This window comes from Sminthopsis crassicaudata, chromosome 6 (assembly GCF_048593235.1).
Source record: "Sminthopsis crassicaudata isolate SCR6 chromosome 6, ASM4859323v1, whole genome shotgun sequence".
Classification (NCBI taxonomy): Eukaryota; Metazoa; Chordata; class Mammalia; order Dasyuromorphia; family Dasyuridae; genus Sminthopsis; species Sminthopsis crassicaudata.
This window is the reverse complement of record NC_133622.1, coordinates 206468218-206488633: the sequence shown is the minus strand read 5'-3', so window position 1 is coordinate 206488633 and position 20416 is coordinate 206468218. Positions and strand designations below refer to the sequence as shown.

Genomic DNA, 20416 nt, shown 5'->3' with positions numbered 1-20416 from the left:
AGAATGTTTGTGTGTGTGTAAAACACTTATGCATATGTGTGTATATAAAGCATATGTGTGTTTGCATATCTATGTATAATGTATATATAAGTATATATTTATATATTTGTAAGTATATATATGTATGTGTATATATATGTATATATATATGCTTATTTATAAGTAGAAAACATTTGCATACAGAACATTTCACATGAATTGTCTCATTTGTCTGAGCTGGGATTTTAACACGTCTTTTAATCCTAAAGTCACTCCTCTTTCCACTAAACCATGCTGCCTCTGTTTTACTGTTTCTGTTTTTGTCCAAACTGCTAAACATTGGCTCAGTTAATGCATTCATTAAATACTTACTATGTAAGCACTGTACCGAGTGCTCACAAATATAAGCCAAAACAAAGAGTCCCTTTCCTCAAGGAGCTTATATTCCAATATAGAAAGATAATAATAAAAGGGCGGTGAAAAGCAGAAATGTCAGAGATAGGATATGGTGTGAGCTGGAATGAAGAATGAAAAATGAGAAACTAAAACTTACCACCCTTCCTCAAAATGGTGGTCCCAGAAGGATGTGACCAATGGGAGAAGGGGGCCTCTGGGTCACAGAGACATTCTAGAGTGGGAAGATCCCCATGGATTTTCTATGGGGCACAGCTTCTATGGGATAGAAACTGGCACAAAATAAGGAAGCCCAGATCAAAAGCCTCTGCAGAACCTTTGGGAGGAATAGCTTCTGGCAAGGCTACAGGACAGATTCAGTCTTCTTCATCCTGATCTACCCTTAGACTTCCTTTGTATTGTGTTAATTAAAAATAATAGGATAAGGCATAGTTATCTGGGCAAATATTAAGCACAGTGTCAGCCATTGTGTTATAAAATGATTCTATATATGTACTCTAACAAACAAGAGCTTCTAATAAAATGTGAGTTGCTAGGGAACATAGAGAGACCGTAGGACATAGACTAGTACACAGCGTACAGGGCTTGGAATCAGGAAAACCTGAGTTCGAAACCATCTTATGACTTGTGCTAGTTGAGAACTGAAAGCACATAACAATCTTTTTTTTTCTATTTCTATTTTTTAGCATTAGCAACTTCCTAGAACTTTCTGAATTGGTGAAGAGTATTCCCTCCTGGGAAATTCTCCATTGAGGAAATCCCATCTAGTAAACATTTATAAATGTGGGAGTTCTGTGCGAGGTAGTAGGGATGGTTCAAATCATTTTTTACCCTCAAGGAGTTGACATATTTGGAGGGAGGGGAATCGCATATTCCCTCACACACAATGCTTTCATGCCTGTGCTAGGACAAGGATTTTTTTATCATTTATATTCTTATCAATAGTCATCGAAAAATGGATCAGTTTTGCCACTAGCTTTATCAATACAGTAGTAATATTTATGGTTTTAATTACTGTTGTTAACAATAATGATGACCCAAATCTTGTCCCGTTTTCTTCAACTATGTCCCTGTGGGGACCAGGAGAGCTCAGTTATTTGATTGTCAACAAGGTAGTTTCATTCAATTCATTCCAGGAAATTGATGTATAGAAACACTGCATTTTATGTGTGAACAGTTGAAGTGTATATTTAGAAGCTCCAGCATTGAGCTCCAGACTGTCAGCACTCTTTAAAAAAATGATGGCATGCTCTATGGAGTTCATTATATCTTGTTGGCAGAATCTGAGGTTCCAGGGGTTGTTTTAAAGTAGTGAATAACAGCACATATAAATCCCTGCTCCTCAGATGCATGCATTTTTCACTCCCTAAAATGAGTTCTTTACATTTTCTTTATGTAGTTGGAATGGAACATAAAAACTTAGGGCTCTTTAATCGCACCTAAACATCTTGCATAATTTTTAATCAAAATCCCTTTCCTTTGTGTTTCTCCTGTACCCCACGCCTAGGAATGGTTGCTCAAGGGCACCCCTTTCTATTCCATGGTCTGTACCTTAAAACATAAAATCAACACAATGTGTGGGCAGAGAGACATTTGAAGGGCAACGCCACGAGCATTTGTGGCCGTAATCTGGCTGCTGGCCAAATCAGCTAAAGCCTGGAAATATCCGCTTAAATGGTTTACCTAAATTTGAGAACATTTAGGCAAGGAGGGGTATTTTTGGGAAAGTGAGACATTGATAGGAGTTTTGCTCTCCTCTGTCCTCTCTGGAGTATGTTTTAGCTTCATCTTCCTGGTAATGGGCTTTTAGGAAGTAGCATAATGGGTCTGAGCCAGACACTCCCCCCATGGGGAATGCTGATGGGATCTGATCACATTACAGCCTAATGATTTGTCAGACTTGGTTCTGAAGCTCAAAGTGATTTTGGAGTTCATGCTTTTCCCTGTTGGGGGTTAGTGGAGGCAGCACACTCTCATAAAAAGAATGCGGGATCCTAAGGGTTGAATGGCACTTAGCCATTAGATAGCTCGATATTCTCATTTTACAGATGGGGAAACAGAGACCAAGTGACTTGCCCAACCAAGATCATAAGTTAGTAAGTGACAGAGCCAGGATTCAAACTGACTCCAAATCCAGAGCTCTTTTTTTACTGCATGCTAGACCAGGTACTAAAGTATGCACTGTTCACAATGTCATAGACTATGCACTATAGACAATGCTAGGCTAGGGAGTAGGAAGACCAGGATTCAAAGGCCAGCTCTGACTCTTTCTTGGCTGTGTAAATCATTGCACTTCTCTGAAGTTCAGCTTCCTCCTCTGTGAAATGAGAATGACAATGTCTGTGTTAACTTCCTAAGGCTTTTGTGAGAATGATGAGATCATTCTGGTAAAGTGTTTGGTGACCACCAAATGTTTCTTGAGAAGACAGCTATTTGCCTTGGCAGGGAGGAGTTGGTAGAAGAAGTTTCCTAGTCCATGGCAACTGACCCATTCTAGAGGTCTGAACCTAAGTCTCTAGTTTTATCTCACTTGGTCTGGTTGGGAGCTGTCCATGCAATGGAAAGTCCTAGACTCTGAATCCAGGCTCTGCTGCTTACCACTACGGAAACCTTGGACAATTGGCGAAACTTGTTTGTGTCCCCCAATTCCTCTATCTGTGAAATAAGAAAAGTAGAAGAAATGCCCTTTGAAATTCCAGCACTAAATCTTATAACCCATTCTTTGCAGGAAAAACCATTAAATTTTCTTGTTTCTCCAGGTGACTCCTAGTGGTTGGTATGGTTTTTTTGGGGGGATGCCATGCCCTCCTTGCTTGGTTAAGCCAGATAATGAAAAAAGACTCTGGAAGGTGAGAATTTCTGGACTTGGCCAGTGCCCAAATTTATCACCACAACTGTTTGTGGTATTGCCTTTCAAATGTTCCTCCTCCCACAAGCAGTGCTGAAGTTATGTTGTAAACCTTACTTTAAAAAATTTAATCCAATATGTTGTTTGTCTCTAGCTCTATTGTTGGAGAGGAGGAGGGTTTGTATTTTATTCAAAACAGAAGGAATAAGAGTGAGAAGGTAACAGATTTTGGAAAGGGAATGTCCTCTGTGAGCTTGTATGTGACTTTAATAACTATAGCACTGTTTGTAAATGAAGATTCATAAGGATCTCCTAAGACTTACATAGCTCCCCAATATATCAATTTTGACTCCTGCTCATCTAGCCATTAAAAGTCCCTACTCACCTTTAATGGGCTGCATTTCCATCTGTGAATATAGTGGGGAAAAGTTGGCCTGGGAGTGGAATCTCCCTGGGTAGGAGATCTCTACTACTGATGACTGGTATGTCCTTAGATAAGCCCTTTCCCTGCTGAAGACCTATTTCTTTTTACATAAAACAAGGGGGTTGTCCCTGACAGCTAATACAGTATTTGTTGATGACAAGAATCATCTCTTCAGGTACCTTTTGTGAAGGTGTTAGGGATGAGATGGAACTTTTAGCTCTTTTCTCTGGGATATTATCTCCCCAAAACTCTTTTTTCATGTGGATCCACCACTATCTTTCATTCAAGAATCCATTCAACAAACTTTTTCATCTACTTGCCTTCTGTGTGCAAAATGATGAACTGAAAGCTAGAAAACTAGAAAGACATGTTCCAGTCCCATTTCTGACATGTATTTGCAATGCAACTCTGGGTAACAGAGTTCTAGCCAACTCTCTAAGAATATAAGTTGCAAAGAAGGTGCAAATTGTGTTGGTAAAAGGACTTTTTTCACCATAGAGATTCCCTATTCCAGTGAAATCACAGGTTCAAACCCTTCCTTGACTTTAAAACAAATTCTCTATGTATTCATGAGGACTTTCTAGCCTTTGGAGAAGTAACTGAACTCAGTAGACTTTGATTTGAGTCTTCATAATGAGTCTGGCATCTGCTGTCCAATCCGCTGTGTAATCTTGCACAAAATACTTCACCTCTCTAGGGCTTCTTTCCCTGCAAAATGAGAGAAGTTGGATGGACATATATCAAGGATGCCATAAGAGAGGGACATCCATACTCTTTGAGGTCTCCTCCAGTTCTGAAATGACAGTTAAATAATAAACAATAATAAACAAGTTTTTTTTAGCTCTGACATACTATGATTCTGTGAATTCAAACAATTCCCCTCACCTCTTCCAACTTCAGTTTCCCTCATCTGTGAAATGGGTATAAAGATGTCCCTCTGCCTAGTACTTTCTTCTAGGGAAAGAAATAGGGATAGCACTGAAAAACTATTGAGAGTCTCATTTATAAATTGAAGTTCAAGATGGATTAAATGTTAAATAGCCATTTATGGTTGGTTATAATCCCCAAATGGAATTCTTGTAGGAGTCGTTTTTTTTCTTTTCTCTCCCTATTTGAAATGCATTATTAGGTGCTATATTTTGGGAGAAAAAAAGTCTAATTGAATGTCCAGAAATGAAATGTCTCTTGTCAGCTTTCAGTGGACTCCTGCTGGCTGGCGTCTGCCTGTCAATCTCCTGCAGAGCATTAACTCAACCCATTACTTCACAGCCAAAGGATTTGGAAGTGGGAACCTTGCTCAACAAACAAATTGAAATGGCACAAGGAATGATCATTACATAAACCCAAATACTACCCAATTTGTTAATGTGAGACTGGCTAACCCAGCTAGAGGGAAGAATAATGAAATGTTTGTAGGTCCCACTTTCAGATCCTTTATGCCCTGAAGCAGACAGAGATTAAGTGGATTGCCCCCAAATCTCACAGGTAAAAATAGATGTGTGGGGCAGAATCTGAATTCTTGTCTTCCTGACTATAAGCTCTATACACTGCACTACTAAACTGTCAAAGAAAGAGTCCTTCAAATTAGATCTAGTCCTGTGTGTCCAATGACTCACTGCAGGACCTTGGAGAGCTCCCTTGCTCTGATTGGGGTGGATGCCTGTTTTGATGCCCTCTAAACAACTCCTGCAGGGATTCCAGCTTGGACATTGTTCCTGCCTGGACCTAATCCTTCCCTGTCCTACTGTAGGGCCATAGCCACATTTTCTACCCCAGCTCTGTTTTTCCTCCCTTCCTTTTTAGGAGGCTAAGAATATCACGCAGGTTCATGAATCACCCTCTTATCTATCTGAATAATTTTTATTTCTCTCCCGAGCCTGGGGATAACGAGAATGGTGATACAATGTTCGGACATCCTGAACCTGAGCTCTGCCATACTGTTGGGAAGAGAAAAACAGTAATTACCCAGAAACTTGAGTTGACACTTCATCTATGACTCATCATCACCACCACCCCAGGACCATGGGAGGAAATAGTGATAATTCAGAAAGATAATGGGGCTTTGTGAGGATACCATAATCATAATCATAATAATGAGCATGGTTCACTTTGTCATAGAGCTTTAGGGTTTGCAAAGCACTTGAAAGTTTGCAAATCACTTTAGGAGCAACATATCCCTTGACTGATAGATAGCATATCCCAGGAGATAGCTTATTCTAGGAACTCTCCCTTCAGAGGAGTGTCTGCTTATCTTTTTGTTTTTGGTAATTGGGGTTAAGTGACTTGTCTTGGGTTGCACAGTTAGTAAGTGTTAAGTGTCTGAGGCTGTATTTGAACCCAGGTTCTTCTATTCTAGAGCAGGTGTTCTATCTGTTATGCCATCTAGTTGCCCTGTCTGCTTAATTGTTAATGGAGTTGTTGATCATTCAATAGTTTTTCAGTGGTGTCGGATTTTTGGTGATCCCACTTGAGATTTTCTTGGCAAATATACTGGAGTGGCTTGTCATTGTTGTTTTTCATTTTATAAGTGACTTTTCCGGGGTCACACAGCTGGTATATCTGAGACCAGATTGGAACGTAGGAAAAGGACCCTGTACTCTATTTGTCACCCAGCTGTTCAGTTCTCCAACTGGTCTCCTCTCTTTTATTTACCGCCATCCTTTCTCCCCTTCTAATCCCTATTTCCTTCATGCCCCTCTCTTTGGCTCAAGGTCAAGATGAGCCCGGAAAGACCCCTGAATAAAAAGCTGGAAGTATGAAGGCAGCTTTGTTCTTTCTGCCCAGCCAGCCACAAGCTTCTCACTGAGGAGTTCCTTCCCCTGAAGCTCCTGTGGCCTCTGAGGCAGCTTGGAATTCTGGCTCTGTCTCCAGATGGGCGCATCTTGCTCCCCTGATTAGCCAGAGAACAGTGCTATTATCCTCTCCTGTTATAACACTTAATTGCCAAAGCTAGGCAAGCTGCTCTTGGGCTGTTTTCCTACTGTATCAGTATATTCTTCTAAAAGCCATGGGGATGTTTCTAATCCAGAATTCCCCACCCTCATTAGTGGTCTAGATGCTTTGCATCTCAAGCATATCTCTGAGACCATACTGTGGCATTTTCAGAATGTCATCTGTAATTATTAAAGGGAGTTTTTTTTTCTTTTAGAGGAAGAAAATGCACAATCAAGTATTGGTTTTAGGGTGACTAATAAAATACACACCAACAGAAGCAGTTGAGCTAAGGAAGAGAATAACACATTCTCAAAGATGGAGGGAAAAGGTTTTTGTTCATGGAGTTTCATTTGTTACTAGGGACTCAGCAGACATCCACAGTCACTGTTTACTGCCAAAGGCATAGGTAATTGGTGCTGTGATGTGGATGCTATGTTTGGTTGAAGGGAGGACAGGCTTTCACCTGAACCAATGAACCAGGCCTTTATTTCCTCCAGGCTCCTCTAGCAGGCTCCCTCTTCTGAAAATAGAGACAAGAGGAAGGGAAAGATGGGCAGCTTCTTTGCCCAAATAGCTATAGTTTGACATAGGATCATAGAGCTAGAAGGAAACTCAGAGGACATCTAATCCCTTCATTTTACATAAGGGGAAACTCTGGCCCAGAGAAGTCATAGCATTAATATTATTGAGCTAGAAAAGAATTTCGAAGCCATCTAATCTAAGTCCTGCATTCTGTTCATTCAAGAAACAGAACAGGGAACATAAAGTCATTGATTGAGAGCTGGTTGGGACCTTAAGCAGAGCTTTCTAGTCCATCCCCCTTACTTTACTAATGAGGTAATTGAGACCTAAAGAGATGAATTGACTTGCCCAAGACCATAATAATGGTAATAGCAATAGCTGGTATTTATAAAACATTGTAATAAATGTTATCTCATTTGATTCTTACAACAAACCTGGGAGGAAAATGCTATTATTTTCCCCATTTTACAAATGAAAGACTCAAGATTGATAAAGATTGTGACTTGCCCAAGGTCACATAACTGGATTCAAGGCTGGATTTGAATTCAGGTTTTCCTGACTTCAAGTTCAGTGCTTTGTTTGAATGAAGGTCTCCTGACTCTGAATGTGGGGCTATTTTCCACTCTCCCATGCTTCATCTCCATATCCAAGTGCTCAGTTAGTTAGCTTTTACTGATGGTATGTCTAGCAGTGACCCAAACACTTAGAGGTGAAGGAAGAGATGTTATGTGGGGAGCTACTGTTTTCTCTCAAGTCTTTGAGTCTGGAAGGAACCCTAACTATTGTGAGGATCAAGTGACATAATATTTGTAAGGTGCTTTGTGCACCCTAAAGCACTATCTAAATGCTAGCTACCATCCTCTTTGGGGCAACTAGTGGTACAGTGAAAAGAATACCAAGGCTGGAGAAGACTCATCTTCCTGATTTCAAATCTGGCTTCAGACACTTACTAGCTTTTTGATCCTGGGCACAGGGCACAATTCTTAGTCTCAGTTTCTGTATCTGTAAAATGAACTGGAAAAGGAAATGACAAACCATTCTAATATCTTTGCCCAAAAATCCCAAATAGGATTATGAAGTTAGACACAACTGAACAATAATCCAAAAAATTGTCATTACTATTGTTGTTATATTATTATCATTATCATTATTATTATTATTATTGATGGAGCCCCAACTGGTCTTTAGAGATACGAGTATAAGACAGAAAAAGCAGCACTTCTACTCTTAAGGAGCATGTGATGTGACTGTAAGGACCATGAATTCATATGGAATCATTATTGGGGGAATATAAAGCTCTACTAGGCCATTTCTGTCAGTTACAAGAATTCTTTGGGAAGGAAAGATGTCCTGGAAACTCAAATTAATTGACTAATGGTTTCATGACTAATTTCTAAAAGTCTTATAATTTCTGCAAATGTGTTCCTCCTTGTGATCTTATTCTGTGAGTCAAGTCCCAAGAGGCAGTTATCAGTGTGAAGGGAAGCAGGCACCCAGAGCACTTCAGCTGACTTCACTCAAGAGGGTTTGCATGGAAAATGCACAGCTTTCTTCTTCAAAAATTGTTGCTTCAGAAATAGGATAGTAATTGCCCAACTATTGGGGAATGGCTAAACACACATGTGAACGTAGGAGAATAATAAATGCAAAATAGGAAGAATTTAGAGAAACTTGGGAAGGTTTATATGGACTAATATAGAACCAGGAAAACAATTCACATAATGAAGATGATAAAGCAAAAGAAAACAACATTGAAACTCTTCAGAACTCTGATCAATGTTTTGACCAATGAAAACGTCAAAGGTCTGATTGTAAAATAAAGTTGTGGTTCATCTCCTGGCAGAAAGGTAGTAGTTCAAGGGTCCAGAATGGAATGACCATTTTGAGATCAAATCTTGATTGCTTAGCTAAATGTATATGTTACAAAGGAGTGCTTTGCTGATTGGGATGAAAGACAATATATTGGTAAATAGAATTTTAAAGTATTACTATGATATTAAAAAAAAAAAAAAACTTCTGTACCTTTCCTTAGTCCATTACCATGTTTCCCGTCTCTAAATCTTGGGGCGGCAGCTGTGTATTGTGATGTTTTCCAGCCTCCCCAGACCATCTGTTCCAAGTTTTTGCATACCTGTGCCTGGGGAGAAAGTGATGAGAATGGATGAAGCCCAGTAATGATGGATGGATGTGTATCCATGCAAGCTGCTCCTGGTGGACAAGACATCTCTCAGACCTTGCTGGCTTGCTGGCTGGGAAGAGATTTCATATCCACCTGTTGCTTGCCTCCAGGAATAATTAAATGATAAAACCCTCTGAGATAACATGTGGATGAAAGAAAAATAGACATTTAGATCCATTTTCTCTGGGAAATGTCAAGGAAGAGAAAGAAAGTCAATCTTTCTGTTGAAGTTCAGAAATGTCACCTTTCTGAGAATCTTTCAAATGCTTTTATTTTACTTCAAAGGGCTAAATGATTAGTGTCCTTTCTGAGCAATATTCTGTGGTGAATTTGTTCATGAAAATCAAATTCACCAAGAGCTGAAGAAGCTGATGTTGTGACAGGTGAGGAATCAAAGTATGGACGGATATAGAAGGGAGCAAGTATTTATTAATTGTCTACGATATACCTGACATTATGCTTCCAAATATTTATTGCAGTCATTTGGGAAGGGTCCTGAGTGACCATGCTATAGGACTGGTCATATGAGAGGCCTTCTTGTTCTTGCCTTTCAGAAATAAGTAACCTTAGAGCACTTTCTATAGCTCAACACTTTTATAACATCATTAATTTAGATTTGAAAAACACCATAGATGTCATCTTTTCAAACCCCTTCTTCAACAGATTAAATATGAAGGTCCAGAGTAGTTAATGATTTGCCTAAGTCATACAAATAGGAAGTATCAGAGGCAGGAACCCAGAACTTCTGACTCTAGATCCAGAATATTTACTATACATACTGCCTTAAGTCTCATTATCCTCATTTTACAGAAAAAGACAGAGACTAGAAAGAGACATACAGACAAAGACTGATGTAAATAGAGAGAGAAGGATGGAAGGAGAGAGAAGAGGGGAGAGGAGGGGAAAGGCACATGAGAGACAGAGACAGAGAGAGAGACTTGCCAGAATAGTAGCTGAGGTTACATCACTTATAAGTTTTGGAGTCAGAAATAAAACTTTGGTATTGTGACTCCAACACCAAGGATCTTTACGTAGCTTCACCTGCTCCTGAGTCTGGCCTTGTATTGAGGCTTGCTGACATTGTGGATTTCCCCAAAGTAATCTTAGCTCATGTCTCTAATGAGAGTTCCTGACATCACAGGCTTGATGCTGGTCAAAAAGAAATTCATCTTCTGTTACTAGAGCCTCTTGGCACCTGGTACCAATAAGAAAGTGCAAACTAAGGAGGATCTCGACTCATATGCAGACTTCTCCCCCTAGCTCAAAGCCTTTCCAGGAAGGAAGCTGGTAGAAGGTGAATGGGATGAAGACAATGTGAAGAAATTTCTAAGCCACCTCCAAAGCCCATTTATTACAAGGTTCTCTGTCATATCCACTAAGGATTATGCTCTGGGGTTTCATACTTGTCTTCCCCATACTCTTTTGGGTTTTCAAGATGGAAGAAAACTTCAGTCTTTTAGATAGCTCAGGTGTACAAAATTTTACTTCCACATACAAGAAATAAAACCATGGCACTTTACAAAAGGGCTTCTTGCTTAAACATAAATTGATGTAATAAATGATTCAGATGATCAGATATCAAGATAAGTGAGGAGATGAGAAGATGCCTTTGGTAAGTCCAAGATGGCAAGCTTGAATGAAGGACCTCTGAAAAGTCCTGAAGAGCTGGTAAATGTGGCTACTGAGTCACTGGCAGAAGTTACTGATGAATTATTGTCTGTGTTCTGTGAGGATTATAGAGAATGAGAAGAATATATTTTGTTTTGACTTTCCAAAAGGGAAAGAAGGTAATACTCTTAGACAATAAGTTGTGAACTTAAAAATTCTTAAATGGACAGTTCCCAGATGACTGAGAAAGGATAACATGATCATTAAGTTCACTAGGCACCAATGTGAGCTTATCAAGAATAAGTCATGTTGGACTAATCTAATTATGTTTTCAGACCAGTAGAAAACTGCCAGGGCCATAGTATATTCCTGGATTTTAGCAAAATATCTGATAATGTCTTCACCTTTGTAACAAGATAGAAAGATGCAGATTGCGCAATAATAGGTTCTTGAATTGGTTTGGGCTATTTGTGGAATGGAAAGCTAGAAAGAAAGAATGTGAAATGAGGTAGAGGAGACATAGAAAGTAAAGATGGAAAAATGAAAGAAACAGTGGGGAGGGAAGAGATATGAAAGGAGAGAAGGAAATGGGAGAAGAAAGATGAGAGATAAGAGAAAAATAGGAGAAAAAAGAAAAGTGAAAAGGGAGAGAGGGAGAAGTGATAAAGAGGGCAAGAGAGACAAACGAAAGAGAAGAGAGGCGAAAGAGAAGAAACAGAACAGAGGAAAGATTGAAAGTTAGAAATGGAGGTTTAAGATGAGGCAAGACAGAAGAGAGATGAAGATAAAACAGAAGAGAGAAAAGAAGGGGGAAAGAATTAATAGAGAGAAGAGATAATTAGAGATAAGAAAGAAGAAAGATTAGAAACAGGAAAAAGGAAAGTGAAGGAAGACAAAGGAAGAACGATTTTTCCCCCTTGAGGCTGGGGTTAAGTGACTTTCCCAGGGTCACACAGCTAAGAAGTGTTAAGTGTCTGAGATCAGATTTGAACTCTGGTCCTCCTGAATTCAGGGCTGGTGCTCTCTCCGCTGCGCCACCTAGCTGCCCCCCAGAAGAATGATTGAAGAAAGAAAAGAGTGGAGAGAAAAAGAAGAGAATGAAGAGAAAATAGAAGAGGAGAAAATGGTAGAGATGAGAGAAGAAAGAGAAAAGTAGAGAAAAGAGAAATCATCAGAAAGAAAGAGATGGTTAGATAGAAGCCACAAAATTGCTTCTCCTCCCCCAGTTAACCCCTACTGTGCTCATCTGTTGGCTCATCTTAGTTCAGAAGGATTATATGGCGCATAAAGTTTATAAGTAGCTTCAGCAGGATTAGAATGACCACGGCCCACATAGTGTGTGCAATTCCTCCAACGATGCCCCTTGTTGTTGAAAACAACGTGAAGAAATTCCTGAGCCACCTCCACAGCCCATTTATCTCAAGGTTCTGCCATATCCACTAAGGATTATGCTCTGGGATTTCATACTCTTCTTCCCCATCCTCTTTTGGGTTTGGAATGGAAGAAAACTTCAGTCTTTTAGATAGCTCAGGTGTACACAATTTTACTTCCACTTACAAGAAATAAAACCTTAGCACTTTATAAAAGACAACTCTATAAGTCGCTTCTGTAAGTAGTAAGTGTGGGGAGAGCAAGCCTGAGTAGCCTTGGAAGGCCTGAGTCCCTGGAGGACTGGGACGTGAGATAGGACCACTGGAAGGAAGGCAGGAGAGATGGAGTTGCGTCAATGGAAGCCCATGCCCAACTGAGATCAGGGATTCTTAAAAGACCCCTAGGCTCTCTGGGCATTCTGCTGAAGCTAAAGGACCCTTTCTCAGAATCGTGTCTGTACAGAATTGAAGAAATGTTAAATTTCGGCTAGAGGGTAGTGAAAGCTATGTTCTACCCTTTCACATCCATCAGGGGTTCGTGAAGAGGGGGTGAAGGATCTATGGCTGAGGGGCACTTTCAAGCCCCAAGTCAAACTGCCTAGTGATTTCCCATAAATTGTGGACCCGTGTCCTGGGAACCTGCCATCCTCTTCTTGTTAGAATGTCTCCCACTTCAATAGGGATTTAGCAGATCGTCTTTGATTCCTGAAGCAGAATGGACCTGATTCTGGCAAGGCAGTGGGCTAATTATGGGCAGCTGAGTGCTTTCTGCTTGGAGCCCAGCCAGCATCTACTTCCCACTGGGGTTGGGGGTGAGCAGAGAAGCAGAGCAATGAGGTGGAAGTGGGGAATGTGGACAAGGGCCAAGGAAGTTTTGCAAAGAAAATAACAGCTCGATTTCCACTTGATTATAGTCATTGAGAAGAGGCTCTTGGACAAGGATGGGGTACCCTCAGCCCGAGTCTGAGCAGAGAACCAGTGCTGAAGCCATTATACCCAGACCTCTCCGGGAGGACAGGGAGAGAATGAATTGAGCTAGCCTGGCAACACTTTTAGGTTCTTGGGACACTTTTTTCTTAACTTGTAGTGCAGGCAGGGCAGGAGGATGAAGAAAGAATAAAAGGAATATGGTGTAATAGGGGAAAATACTGGCTTTGGAGTTAAGAGAGTCAGAATTTAATTTAGATTATATTTCTTGATTTAGTCATTTTTCAGTAATGCCCAACTATTCATTGCCTCATTTGGGGTTTCCTTGGCAAAGATACTGGAATGGTTTGCCTTTTTTTTTTCTTCATCTCATTTTACAGATGAGGAAACTGAGGCAAATGGGGTTTAGTGACTTGCTTAGAGTTGTATAATTTATTATTTTTATTATTAGTAGTAATAATATTATTAGTAATTAATTTATTAGTAGTAGTAGTAGTAGTGAGTCAATTGGGATTAATTGACTTGCTTAGAGTTACATCATTAATTAGTAATAATAGTAGTAGTAGTAGTGAGGCAATTGGGGTTAAGTGACTTACCCAGGGTCACACAGCTAGTAAATGTTAAATGTCTGAGGCAGGCTTTGAAATCAGTTCCTCTTGACTTCAGTGCTCTACCACTGTGCCATCTAGGTGCCCCAAAGTTATATAATTAATACGTGGCTGAGGCTGGATTTGAATTCAGGAAGATAAGTCATCCTGACCCAGACCCAGTGCTCTGGGGCCAAGAGGGCAGAACAACAGATTTAGAGTTAGGTTCAAATCTGTTTCCTCAGCCATAAAATAAAGAAGGGGTTGAGTGAGCTAGAGGACTTGGAAGGGCTCTCCTGGCTGTAATTTTATTCTATCAGCCCCAGGTGATTGCAAACCTGCCTTTGGAAATTCTGGGTAGGGGGCTTTCTGAGTGAGTGCGGAAAAGAATGAGCCAACCCTCTGCTTGGTGAAGGCTTGAGGGCTCAGCTCATTAATCAGGGGGAAGTTGGGTGTGGAAAAGGGCAAACAAGGAGAAATCACAAACAAAAGGAAAATCTGCCTTTTTCCTTTAAAAGATGGGGACGGAGGAGAGGGAGAACGTTTTCTCTGGAGCAGATGCCCCTGTGTCTGACTGAGGAGCCCAGTCTTGGTCTTTCTCTTTTGAGTTTGGATCGTGGATTTAGAGCCCAAAGTAGGGATTGAGACTAGGACAGCGAGTGACTTAGCTGGAGTCACAGAGCTGCCTCCACTTCCAGGGTCCCACGCTGAATCTCGAGTCGACACCCAAAGAGTGGATGTAATCCCAAAGGGGCTTCGGCAGTTGTCGCTGATGGATCGAGCCTGGGGAAGGGAAGCTCTGCCTTTTGGTGTAAACCTGTTAATCCTCAAATCCCATTCTGATCTTTTAAAGTGTCCATGTTTCTGCTGTTGTAAGCTCCTTCAGTCTGGAATAAAGCAGCCACGCTCTGCCAGCTGGTGCCCTCTCCGTAACCCAGCCATCGATTGCTCCAGATGGATTTCCTGGGTTATCAATGGTATTTCCTGTAGCCTGCCCTTCCTCTTCTTGTCCTCCTCCTCACCCCCCAGAAGCCATTCATGAAGAGCTTTTCTGATCCCAAAATAGGAGCTGAGGAAATACATGCTGAGTGAATGTGTGATGGCAGGACAGACCATAGCACAAAGGTGGAAGGGAAGTCCGTCCCAGCCCTCTTATATTCTAAAACAGTCAGAGAGAGGAAGGAAGTGTCTCGCTGGAGGTCACAGAGAAGCTAGGGACAGGCTATAAGTAATAATAATAATTAAAAATAAACTCAGGGCTTTCTAGGCATTCTAGTCCCAAGAAGTAAATTATGCAAACAATGAGCTTAAAATCAGAGATTGTTGTTATTTGGTGATTTTTCAGGAATGTCTTATTCTGGTCCTGTTTGGGGTTTTCTTGGCAAAGACACCGATGTGCTTTACCATTTCCTTCTCCAGCTCATTTTACAGATGAGGAAACTGAGGCAAAGAGAGTTAAATGACTTGCCTAGAGTCATATAGATTTGAACTTGAAGCACTGTCTCCCTGACTCCAGGCCCTGTACTCACTCTATCCACTACAACACTTAATTACTCCAAATCAGAGGACCAGAGTTCAAATTTCATCTATGATGCTTAATACCGGTGGTCCTTGGAACTTTAATCTCTAGAGGCCTAAGTTTGCTTATCTGTTAAATTAGGAGGCTGTATATCCCAAAGAGATGATAAACAAGGGGAAGGGACCCACATGTCCAAAAATATTTGTGGCAGCCCTTTTTGTAGTGGCCAGAAACTGGAAACTGAGAGAAATGGCCGAATAAGTTGTGGTGTATGAATGTTATAGAATGTTATTGTTCTGTAAGAAACAACCAGTGGGTGATTTCAGAAAGGCCTGGAGAGACTGACATGAACTGGTGCTGAGTGAAATGAGCAGAACCAGGAGATCATTGTACTCGGCAACAGCAAGACTGTACAAAAATCCATTCTGATGGACATGGCTCTTTTCAAGAGCAAGGGGATTCAGGCCTTGTGATGGAGAGGCCCATCTGTACCCAGAGAGAAGAGGGTGGGGACTGAGTGTGGATCACAATATAACATTCTCACTTTTTGGTTGCTGTTTGCTTGCATTTTGTTTTCTTCCTCATCTTTTCCTTTTTGATCTGATTTTTCTTGTGCAGCAAGATAAATGTAGAAATATATATATATATATATATATATATATATATATATATATATAAGAATTGCACATGTTTAACATATATTGAATTATTTTCCATTTAGGGAAGGGGGTAGGGAGAAGGTAGAGAAAAAAATTTGGAGCACAAATTTTTGCAAAGGCGAATGTTGAAAATGATCTATGCATGTTTGAAAAAAAAAAGCTTCAATAAAAATAGTTTAAAAATTAAAAAAAAATTAGGAGGCTGAAATAGTCCCTTCCAGCTCCAAGACTGTAATCTGATAGATTCTCAGTGATGTCCCAAGAAATCCCAGGGAAACTTCATTCCTTTCCTACTTTGAGATTCTTTGGTTCCAATCTCACTACATTGGGATTTGGAAGAATTCGAATCCTTACTGAATAAAAGGTTGGAAACCACCTGGGGCAATGGGGAGAAGTCAGTCAAGACTTTAATACATTTATGGTATATTATTATATAATTCAGGCCTATTGTGAATCATTATTTTTTCATAACCTGACCTCATTCCACTTAGTAATTCCCATTTTTGTATCTAAAAGCAATGGAACTTTTCTTTTAATATTGCATGACTTGGCTCACTAATTGCGATTTTCATATATTCTCTCAATGAATGAATCATCAGTTTTTAAGGACTTAAGGCAGCTCCTTTTGTTTTCTATGAAGAAACTGAGGTCCAGAATATTTATAGTGTTTTCCTAGCTCCACATAGGTAGTCACTGGCCAAGCCGGGACTTAAAACCGGGCCTTCAGAGTCCCCATTCGATACTGGGCCCATACACACACAGAGAGACATACACAGTACCAATGTGTGCGTTCCTTGATCCTTATTGCCGAGGGAGGATTGCGTAAGGGATGAGTGTATGTTATTGGGTGGAGATCGTCTCTCCATGGCTCAGCCTGTAACGGAAGCACTAGAGACTACTTCTGGGGACTCTAGATTCATGTCTTACATGACAAGCCGGGTCTTTCTTTTCTTGTATTTAAATAGGATTCCTGCTGTTGGGAGGCAGGGAGGCTTTGGGTCCAGCCTCCGGGGCTGGTTCTCTGAAGGGCCGCCTCCCGGTGGAACAGGTTCTGATCTCAAGCATCTCCTTGTCCCTTTGCAGAGGCTCCTGCCAAGCCTGAGGAGAGCGCGGCCGAAGCCTTCACGGACTCCTCGCTCTTCGCCCACTGGGGCCAGGACCTCAGCCCCGAGAGCAGGCGCATCGCCCTGAAGCAGTTCCAGTACTATGGCTACAACGCCTACCTCAGTGACCGCCTGCCCCTGGACAGGCCCCTGCCTGACCTCCGTCCCAACGGGTGAGCACCCCGGGGCCTCCCCCTCAAGATGTTCCTGGGAGCCTGGTGGTCCCGGGCTTCTCAGGGCATGAGACCCTGGGGGGGAAGGAGGGAGGAAGGGACAGCACTCCTCCAATTCCTAGCAGCTCCAGGCCAGACAGATGCTCCTTATTGTGGCTTGTCCTTCTGAAAAAGCTTAGCCAGGACTCTGAGCTCCCTACGTCTGCCCTGGCTGCTCCAGAGAAGGGAGGCCTGAGCCCTGGAACCCTGTGCCTTCCACGGGATCCGTGGCCCTCCCTCTCCTCAGCCTCAGTGTGCCCATCTGCAAAAGCGGGAGATGCCCTGCTTTCCTCCCTCAGATTCATAAAGAGATTTTGAAGATTGATGACTTAATTTGCATCTTGAAGGCTCTCAAATTTTCTGCAGTTAAAGTGCTGCTCCTGTGAATATGTCATCTTAACCCAATTAGTTGTATTTTTATGAATACTCATTTTTCCTTTAAATTAATTTTATAAATGACATGAATCTTCTTGGACTAACAAGTCCATTACACACAGTGGAGAAGAATGTCTATACCATTCTTTGTTATGGAAGGATGTTCCTCTATGGTTAGATTAGGATGGATATTGTTCTTAATTAATAAAAAATGAGAAGTCATTCAACAGCTGAGAAAGTCTTATTACTTAAGATAATATTTTCATTCTTCCCTTTGACCTTTCCTTCCTTCCTTCCTTCCTTCCTTCCTTCCTTCCTTCCTTCCTTCCTTCCTTCCTTCCTTCCTTCCTTCCTTCCTTCCTTCCTTCCTTCCTTCCTTTCTTCCCTCCCTCCCTCCCTCCCTCCCTCCCTCCCTTTCTTTCTTTCTTTCTTTCTTTCTTTCTTTCTTTCTTTCTTTCTTTCTTTCTTTCTTTCTTTCTTTCTTTCTTTCTTTCTTTCTTTCTTTCTTTCTTTCTTTCTTTCTTTCTTTCTTTCTTTCTTTCCTTCCTTCCTTCCTTCCTTCCTTCTTTCTCTTCCTTCCTTCTTTGTCTTTCATCTTTCTCTTCCTTCCTTCTTTCATTCCTTCCTTCTTTTCTTCCCTCTTTTTCCTCCCTTCTTCCCTTATTTTCTCTTCTTCTTCCATCCTTATTCCCTCCCATTTTCTTTATCCTCCCTCCCTCTCCTTATTTCCATCCTTTTTTTCCTTCCTCTCTCCCTCCCACCCTTTCCTTCCTTCCTTCTTCCCCTCCCATCCTTTTTTCTTTCCTTCCTTTCCTCCCTCCCTTACTTTCTTTACTTTTTGGACCCCTTTCCTTCCTTCCATCCTTCCTTTCTCCAGACTCCTTTCTTCTCTTCACTCTCCCTTCTTTTCTTACCTTTCAATATTTCCCTTCCTTCTTTCTCTCTTTTCCTCCTTCCCTTTCATTTGTCTTCTTTCTCTTCCTTTTTTCGTCCCTTTCATCACTTCCCTGTTATTCTTCCTTTACTAGGTTCCTTTCTTTTTCTCTCTTCCCTTTTCTTTTCCCTCCCTTTCTTGCATCCATCCTTCTTTTTCTTTTTCTTCCCCCTTTTTTCTTTCTTTTCATTCTTCTCTTCCACACCCTCCTCTCTTTTACCTTTTCTTCTTTTAAATAAATGCTGCAGATGATTACTCCATTTGTTCATGAAATTTGCAAAAGCAACATGGACACCTTTCTTTAGCTGTAGAGTCTGGTTGTCCTCAGGATGCCTGTAAGGCAAGCCTGCTCTCTAGGAGCTTGTAAGGACAGCAGCAGGGTGCTGACCAGGGCTTAGGAGGGAAGGAGTAACTAATCTAACTCTCAGACAGCAATTGCCAGAGCTGGAGAATGAGCTGCTCTGCTCAGGTTGTCTGAGTGGACTCTGGGACACTGAGAACCTTTCTCTTTCTTTGCCCGGTAGGTTCTATCTTCAGTATTGCTCTTATGCAGTGCATGGTATCACAAAATATTAAGTTCTGCACATCTCAGGCAGGAAGAACCGTCCTTTTTGTTTTGAAAAAAGAGCCCAAGAGCCTGAAACCTATTGCATGAAAATTAGCAATGTTTCAAGGACACTGTTACTTATTCTTCTCCTGGATATTTTCATCTCTCTAGGTTTTCATGATACTATCCTACTGTAGTAAGATATACTAAAAGTATAATGTATAGATAGATAAATAGATATACTAGTAGTATATATAGTATATATATTATATATAGTAAGATATAGCAGCATACTATAGTATAGTAAAGTAGATATTATCTCCTTATCTGACCATGTCTTCTTAGACTCTTTTGCTATATCTTTATCCAGCTCATATTGGCTAATTGTGAGCATTTCCAAAGGCATTCTCTCTCTTTCCTTCTCTCTTCTTTCACTATATTCTTGTGTTTGATGATCTCATCAGCTCCTAGAAATTCAGTTATCCTTTCTCTGATGATGATTCTCAGATCTATTTACACAGCCCTAACCTCTCTCCCTATCTCCATTCTAACATCTCCAACTGCCTTTCAGACATCTTGAACTGGATGTTCTGTTGACATCTTAAATTCAAATTAATCTCATTCTCTCTCCTCTCCCCACCAAAAGAACTCCTCTCTTTCTGATTTTCAAGTTATTGTCAGGGCAACAGAGGGTATAAAGCGGAGAAAATGTACAGTAGCTTTAGGAGGTGGTTGGAGGCAGGTTGTGAAGGTTCTTTAAGGCCTTGTAGGGGATTGTACATTGGCTATTGCAGATCACAAAGAACCATTGGAGTTTGGGGAGCAGGGGTTGTTATGGTCAAAGTTATATTTTAAGAAAATCACTTGGGTTGCTTGATGGAGGATGAATTGGACTAGGGAGAAATGAGGCAAGAAAAACTCTTGCTTTTTGCAAATGGACAATGACCAAAAGTTGGTGGTGGATGCCATGAAAAATGCAAATGAGTAAGCATTTTTCCTGGCTTAGCAATGCTCTCTGGGATTGCCATTTCCCAATGCCCTCAGAGAATTCAGAAATCAGTCAACAGGTCCTAAGTAATTCTTCAGCAGAACTCCTAGCTTCTTTTAGCTGGTGAATTGTCTGAGAAATTGGAGGCATGTCCCTGGGGAGATGCTATTAAAAATTAAAAGATTCTGCATTTATGCAGCAGAGCCAGTTAGAAGTAGGCCTGTCTTATTTTGGTTTAAGAGAAATATAGACCTCTGCATGCTTGCAGAAAGCAACATATGTGTGGA

General features: G+C 40.9%; 1 protein-coding gene across 1 annotated transcript in view; it reads left to right on the top strand.

Annotated features, from left to right (window-relative positions):
- The window catches only part of GALNT18 (polypeptide N-acetylgalactosaminyltransferase 18), a 419096-nt gene that overhangs the window by 196242 nt on the left and 202438 nt on the right, over positions 1-20416 (top strand). The window contains exon 2 of the mRNA XM_074275778.1: positions 17054-17246. Within this exon, the coding sequence (XP_074131879.1) occupies positions 17054-17246 (193 nt within the window). The remainder of the gene's footprint in view (positions 1-17053; positions 17247-20416) is intronic.